The 8,295-nt window shown below is 29.8% G+C and overlaps 1 protein-coding gene across 1 annotated transcript; it reads right to left on the bottom strand.

Annotated features, from left to right (window-relative positions):
* Positions 1–787: 787 nt before the first annotated feature.
* LOC126668522 (alpha-copaene synthase-like) lies at positions 788–3,000 on the bottom strand. The gene is made up of 5 exons (XM_050361713.1): positions 2,978–3,000; positions 2,497–2,547; positions 1,632–1,850; positions 1,409–1,550; positions 788–988 (listed from the first exon to the last, which is right to left on the bottom strand). The coding sequence occupies exons 1-5, from the start codon at positions 2,998–3,000 to the stop codon at positions 788–790; spliced, it is 636 nt and encodes a 211-aa protein (XP_050217670.1).
* Between the last annotated feature and the right edge of the window lie 5,295 nt (positions 3,001–8,295).

Genomic DNA, 8,295 nt, shown 5'->3' on the forward strand with positions numbered 1-8,295 from the left:
TTGTAGCGTAAAGTATAAAGGAACTATAATAATGTCAACATAAACTTTATTAAATGGTATCAAATCTTAATAAATTTTATAAGCAAATAAAATTTACTAAAGAACCTTAAATTTTGCTAAAATCTTAAATTAATATAATTTTTAATAGAAATTACCTTAATAAACTTTGTTGCCTTCTTTAAACAATTTTCTATATATTCTTTAACTCAACTATTTTTTAAATATATTTTTAATTTAATTATCTCTTTTCCAAATAATTGTTTATAGTTAATTTTTTTTCTTAATTAATAATTTAGCTTGTTACAAACTCTTATAATAAGCTAAATTGTCAAATTTTTAGACAATTAAAATAATTAATTAAATTTTTAATTTATATTATTATATTATTTTTGGTCATTTGTTATTTTAATTTTCAATTACATCAAATAATTGATTTGTTTAATATATTTTTTCTTCAGTTAAATGATTATGACATTATAGTTTCATGACAAGTTGATTTTTGAAATCAAACATTTTTTATTGGATTATATTATGTTAGTTTATTTTCATAAAAAGTTGATAACAAGTCAGACGCATTGAATATTTCATTTCAAGATTTTTATTTTATTTTAAAGAGTTCTAATATTTTATAATTATAATTAAATTTGTAATTTTTATGTATTTATTAGTGTATTTATTTACATATAATATATTTTTATTATTTATAATATAAAAAGTTATCCATTATTATATTAAAAAAATTAATATGTAATTTATATTTATTCAACCGCCTAGGACCTCAACTCACCTAAGGCCGGCCCTGGTCTTTGGAAGCCCACTCATAGGCATCTTCTGTTGCAATTTCCCCCAGGCCAAGAAACGAAATAATTGCCAGCAAAGGATAGCAAGTACTTATAAGTGAAACTTCCATATATTCCTCCATTGTTGGCGTATAATCTTCCTCGCGCCACTTGGCTTCAGCTAAGTAGGCTCGCGCTACTCTCTTCGTCTAGATAGACAAAAACACAAAATTAATTAAGTAAAGCCTTGATAAATAAGTGAGATTCGAACCTATTAAAATTGTATAACCGTTTTATCTAAATTGTATAGTTCGGTAACAACATCATTTTTTAACACTGAAAAATAAATGAAATTTGAACCTATAACTCCTAAATTTGAACATTATATCCAAATGAAAGATAAAATTATCAAGTATATCATAAATTATTGTTCCTTATAATTACTCTCCTCATGTAGATAAATATAAAAAATAAAACTAATTAAGTCCAATTTCTATGGAAGTGAAGCAACAAAATAACTTTGTCTTTTATTGTAATAAATACATAAGGAACGTTGGAATAGGTTAACTCCTAAATTTGAAGCATGTGACCTAAAAATAAAATAAAATTATAAAGTAAGTAATACTTACTGCTTCCTTGGCATAATGCAGGGAGTAAAGTGAATTTTGTCCATTTGCAATATTTTCTTCATATTCATTGTAGAGATCTAGTAATGTACTATAAATTATTTTCATGTACTCTGGGAGAGCATCGATGGCCTTAATATCCCACCTGAAAATTAAAAATCATCAAACACTCTAATCTGATCAATTATTTAACATTTGGATAACAATAATCAACTAATTACTTAACCTTTGGATAGCTTCTGTTAAAATCTCAGCTTCTTCAAATGTAGCATGGTTATCATAAGTATCATCCAATAAGGATAAAATTGCAAGTAATTTTGCCATTATTATTCTTGCAAAAGAATATTGAGATTCAAAGTAAATTCCCATCATCCAAAAGTAGCACTCCACAACTCTGTCTCTTGCATAAGGTAGCTTTGTTGCCACATCCAAACTTTTCCACCACCTGAACCCATAATTTTAGTCATTTGTTTTTTTTTTTTTTTGTAAATTATTGAAAAAGAATAATAATATAAACTTTTGCGTAAGGTGTAGTCTTGTTTTTTTACAATCAAATTGAACTTTTTTTCGCAAATCAAACTCAAGAAAACTCAGGAGGGTGAGAAATCGACTCTATGTCATGGTATAAATCTTGTAACTTGAGCTAAGAAATGAGCTACGTACTAAAATGTTTCGTCATATACTAATTTATTAAAAAACATATACATTAAAAAATTAAAAAAAAATTATAGGTTTAATGGCACCAAAAGGCGGAACCTATTTTGTTTTTTAAATTATTTATTCAAACATTTCTAAAGTTGTAAATTTATCACGAGTTTGATCAATTTGCGGAATATCCACTATAAGAAATACTAAAATTAGCAGCAAATATTTTTGCTGCTAATAGTCTTAAAATTGTTAATATTAACGTATCGCAATAAAAAAAATTGTGGCATGTTGTTGTTAATAAAACATTGTCTTAAGCAATTGTTAAAAAATTATTGTAAAATGCTGCAATAATTTAACTAATGACAGCAACTTTTAAAATTATTGCTGCAAAATGTCTTTTAGCAGCAAAAAAAATTAGCTGTAAAACTGTTGTTACCAAATACAGAATTTCTTGTAGTGATTTATCCAATTTGACAAAAATAATTTGATTGTACCTACATGACAGTTGGATATGCAATTAAAAAAATGGATGGTTCGAATAAATTAATTTAAGAAATATTATATCAATTTTAGAATTTGGATAGATTTGCAATGAATTACCAAATTAGGATAAATTGACAACTTTTAAAAGATTTAGATGAATTTGAAAAAAGTTAAAATGGTTTGATTTTTAATAGAATTAGTCATATTTTATACTAGTCAATTTGTTTAGGGTGTGTTTGCCCTTTTTTATTATCAATTTTAGCAGAGTTATAGACAACTAAGTTTATGCAAACGACTGTTTTCTTTTTCCACAATGACTTTTGGCGGAGGAACCTATAGGCTTGTTTAATTCAGTTGTTTCTTATAGCTGGTGGCCATTAGCCATAGCTGACCCAACCACACACTTATAAGCCTATATTGCATAAACTCTTATAAACTCACATTTGAGGCTCTTCACTTCCCATGTGGGATTTTGGTTGTTTTGAAATAACACAAAATGACAATTTAAGAATAAGACAAAACAAAAACAAATTTTTACAACAATCCCCCACTTATTTCAAAACAGAAAAAACACTTGCTGGATTAATTCTCAAGTTAAATAAAATGCATTAGTTTTGGTGTCTTTTAGACTATGAACCAAAACCTGAAAAGAAGAGTTATAACTCACGGTAAGCTTGGTGAAGTTTTAAACTTCTATGAACCAAGAATTCCATTGTAAGATATAATTCTCAACATTCACATTCTACTTTCCACAAACTGCTACTCAACGCGGTTTTGCGCTAATAGGCCGTGCGCGTGCCTGGATTTTCATGAATGCTCTAATGACTTAGCCACAAGTCATATAGGAGCGGCCCCACTCCACACTCATATAGGTGATTTCATCAGGTTTATATAGCAACTAAATATAAACTATCCTTAAGAATTATGAAATCATTAAGAGTTACAAACTCAACCTCACAATAGTTGCTTCTAGCACAACCCACACCATAGGAATGAACTAAATCAAAATTTAGTACTAGCAGGACTAACACATGACTTGTTATTACCTGTATGAACCAAATTCATGGGATCTCCAATCACAGAGGTCGGGTTACCATCACGGTTAATACTCAAATTGGCACAAGTCCCATTCCCCTCGATGTTTCAAGAATCATTTTCATTCCTAAAGGTTTAGTCAGAGGATCGGCCAAATTCAGCTCTGACTTCACATAGTCAATGGACATAATTCCATTCTTTTGCAATTGGTTTACCACATCATGTCTTAGACGAATATGTCTATTCTTACCATTGTAAGTTTTATTCTTCGCAATGGCTATTGCCGCTTGGCAATCACAATGCATAGACGCTGAAGGAGTTGGTTTCATTCCCAAAGGAATACTAACTAAGAAGTTTTTCAACCACTCAGCCTCATTGCCAGCTAATTCCAGAGCTACAAACTCGGACTCCATAGTGGACTTGGCAATTATCGTTTGCTTAGAAGATCTCCAAGCAACTGCACCTCCTCCAAGTGTAAACACATAGCCACTAGTGGATTTTGTCTCATCTGAATCAGAGATCCAGTTAGCATCACTGTACCCTTCTAGTACAGCGGGAAATCCACTATATAGGATACCATAATTCATGGTTCCTCTCAAATATTTCATTAGTCTGACAATGCCATTCCAATGATCACGGTTGGGATTATGAGTATATCTACTCAATCTGCACACAGCATAAGCTATGTCAGGTCGAGAGAAATTCATCAGATGCATCAGACTCCCAATAACCTGAGCATACTCAGTTTGACCCACAGGATCTCCTCTATTCTTCATTAATTGAGTGTTGGCATCATAAGGAGTACTCACTGGTGTGACATCAAAATGTCCAAACTTCTTAAGAAGTTTCTCAACATAATGTCCTTGTGATAGCATAATACTATCACCATTCCTTATGATCTTAACACCCAATATCACATTTGCTTCACCCATATCTTTCATATCAAATTGGGAAGCAAGAAAAGCCTTTGTTTCGTGTATTATACTAAGGCAAGTACCAAAGATAAGCATGTCATCCACATACAAACAAATAATGACAGACTCACCATCGAGCACATTAGTATAAACACATTTATCAGCATCAGTAGAGGAAAACCCATCACTAATTAAGACTTGATCAAATTTCTCATGTCACTGTTTAGGAGCTTGTTTTAAACCATATAATGATTTCAAAAGTTTGCAAACTTTATTCTTATTTTTAAATATAATACAACCCTCAGGTTGAGTCATATAAATTTCTTCTTCTAGCTCACCATTTAAAAACGCAGTTTTAACATCCATTTGATGAATAAAAAGTTTATGAATTGAAGCTAAGGCAATTAAAACTCTTATTGAAGCAATTCTAGTTACAGGGGCAAAAGTGTAAAAATAATCAATGTTTGGTTTTTGAGAAAAGCCTTTTGCAACCAATCTAGCTTTATATTTTTCAATTGAACCATCAGGATTCATTTTTCTTTTAAAAATCCATTTACAGCCAATGGGTTTTGCGCCAGGTGGCAAATTAACTAAAACCCAAGTTTTATTTTCATTAATTGAATCAATTTCAGTTTTAATAACTTCTTTCCAAAAAACAGACTCAGTAGAAGAAATTGCATCATTATATGTTAAAGGTTCATTATCGACCAAATATGTATAAAAATCATTTCCAAAAGAATTTTCTATCCTTTGTCTCTTGCTCCGTATCAACTCCTCACTAGAGTTCACAGTTACATTTTCAGTTTCATTTTCATTTACAGTAGGCATTCGAGAAATTGACTCAGTCTTTAGTGGATACACATTCTCAAAGAACTCAGCATTTTTAGTTTCAACTATAGTGTTGCAATCAAGAACATCACTTCTCAAAACAAGGAACCTATAAGCAGCACTATGTTCAGCATATCCAATAAACAAGCAATCAGAGGTTTTAGAGCCAATTTTTCTTTTCTTAGGGTCAGGCAACATTACTTTAGATAGACACCCCCACACTTTTAAATATTTCAGGTTAGGTCTATAACCTTTCCACAGTTCATAAGGTGTTTTCCCTGTTTTCTTATAAGGTATTCTATTCTGTAAATGACAGGCAGACAGTATAGCTTCACCCCATAAGTTATCACTAGCAGAGGAACTAACTAATAAAGCGTTCATCATTTCTTTTAAGGTTCTATTTTTTCTTTCAGCTGCGCCATTAGATTCAGGTGAATATGGAGGAGTTACTTCATGTATTATTCCTTCTTTTTCACAATATTCATTAAATGTTATATATTCACCACCTCTATCTGATCTAATTCTTTTAATCTTTTTATTAAGTTGGTTTTCTACTTCAGCCTTATAAATTAAGAACATATCAAATGCTTCATCTTTATTTCTTAATAAATAAACTCTAGCATATCTAGAACAATCATCTATAAATGTCACATAATATTTTTTACCACCTCTAGCCATGTTGTCCATGTGCCTTATCACCGAGGCAAGATCTGGTTGTTGTCATTATTGTTAGTGATATGCACTAGGTCAATCATGTTTGACCATGTATTGACTTTATCTTTTGTTATTTATTAGTTGACACTTTTATTATCATTATATGTTATGATTAAATGCTTGAATGTTTAATTCTTCTTAAAATCATCAAGTATGTGATTTGATAGTAAAATTCTTAGGATTAATGAGCAATTATATTCAAACTATCCCTTATCTTAATAGTACATTAAGACTAATATGATGTTGACTGATGATCATGTTTACTAATCATGTACATGAGTATTAAGTTAAATTATAGGTGCCATTTAAGAATACTACATATATCATTGTTATAAGTATCTTTCATTATAATAATATTAAGGTAATCTTTTGACTTTGAAATCATCATGAATTTCTACATAGTTATTTTACATTTTGATACAGTCTTATATTATCTTTAATAGGACAATGGAAAAAATTGTCGTTAGATATGAAAGTAACTATGTGAAAAATGTGAGTGACTGAGAAGGAATTTGCCCCTCAATTATTTAAATAAAATATCTATGGGCCCCTCGAAAAGATATACTGAAGGAAATGCATGGTAATACTAAATAAATTGATAAATAGTTATCATTTCCAATCTACTTGAAATCATGAAACTAATGATTGATTATTATAAAGATGACCGTATTATGTTTTATATTCAATCTGGATATCACGAGATAGAGGGATTAAAATATTATATATAAAATTAAATCAGATAATTGATTATCATATGAGTTGGGTAGTCATAATGCTTGTTAGAGACCACTTATGACTTGTGGGCCTGAAATAGAGATTTTTAGCCCACGCCAACGCTATATGAACCTACCGCGCACTAAAAACATAACGAAAACAGTTATGGATTGTACAAGTCCAATAGAATAAAGTGATTAATAGATTACCAGCTACTAAAACCTATAAGAAAATTGCAAAAATATCCTAAACACGGGTGATCTTTACAATAATGCTAACCTCGCCTAATCTTTACACTAATGCTAATTTTACAATTACAATTAATAGCTAAGTAATTTATTTATTACATATCATATGCTTTCTTCCTAAGCCACCACGTGGAAGTGGAATTGATAAAAAAAAAAAGGGTAATGTCATAAAAATTCACGAATTTTACATGTTTTCTCATTTTAATCATGCATTTTAAATTTTCTCATTTTCATGCACAAACTACTACTTTTTCTCAAATTCACACACGATGCTGAGGTGTCACGGCTCCATTGGTGTAATTCGCTGAGGTGGAGGTCATTTTACACCAATGAATGAGTGCCACCTCAGCACCGTGTATGAATTTGGAAAAAAGTGGTAGTTCGTGTATGAAAAATGAGAAAATTTAAACTTCGTGATTAAAATGAGAAAACGTGTAAAGTTCATGATTTTTTTTGACATTAACCCTAAAAAAACACATGGACAAGGATTTACACACTCCAACATTAATATATGCACTACACTATGTCTATAGCTGGGCTATATTTTCCTTCTCATAAATATGTGTATTGCTCTCATGTTCTTTTATCATTTTATTTCTTTCATAACAATATATATGTTTTTCTCGATTGCTCACGATTTTTACATTATAAATTAAATCTCATATTTTTTTAAATATTTTGACAAATAATTAAAAATAGGATAAAAATAAAAAATAAATATATTTGAATAATTAGATCTTTCATTATAATTATCAATAAATTAATATTATGCAACAAACAAAAAATAAATAATTTATCTATCGAATTGAATTATTTTATATGTAATAATTATTATTAAATTTTTATTAATTTTGTTTGCTTTTAAAATAATTTGTTTTATCTTATTTATCCGCATGAAATACCACCATCCTCCACTACTAGAAAGTATAGCCGGATTTATCCGTCGCTAATCAAAAATATCGACGGATTACCGAGGGAACATACCCGTCGCTAATCAATTGGTCGTTAACTTGTTTTAGATTAACTGATCTGTTAGTGCCTTGTGCTAGTGAATCTCTTCAAGATTCAATTTTTATGGTTTTTGAAAGCCTTTCGATTAAGGTGCATATTTGAACATTGTTGTGGGAGAAAATCCTTATTATGTGCATCAGTTAGGTTTGGGCTTTGAGGATGGGTTAACTAAGACTTTCTATTTGCTATGAAATCAAATAACTCTAATGATTGACTAATATTTAATTCAATTATGTCATTGTCTCTTAGTTATATCATAGATATACCATCAATATATTTGTAGTTTATGGTTTCA

This window comes from Mercurialis annua, linkage group LG2 (assembly GCF_937616625.2).
Source record: "Mercurialis annua linkage group LG2, ddMerAnnu1.2, whole genome shotgun sequence".
In the NCBI taxonomy this organism is placed as follows: Eukaryota; Viridiplantae; Streptophyta; class Magnoliopsida; order Malpighiales; family Euphorbiaceae; genus Mercurialis; species Mercurialis annua.

Bases quoted from the DNA above. Each gene is read 5' to 3' on its own strand.
- LOC126668522 (XM_050361713.1), bottom strand. From the start codon at position 3,000: ATGGGAAGTGAAGAGCCTCAAAT. The intron at 2,548-2,977 runs GTGAGTTTATAA...ACTGTCATGTAG, and splicing joins GGAAGTGAAGAGCCTCAAAT to GTACAATCAAATTATTTTTG. The intron at 989-1,408 runs GTAAGTATTACT...TTGTCTATCTAG, and splicing joins TGCATTATGCCAAGGAAGCA to ACGAAGAGAGTAGCGCGAGC.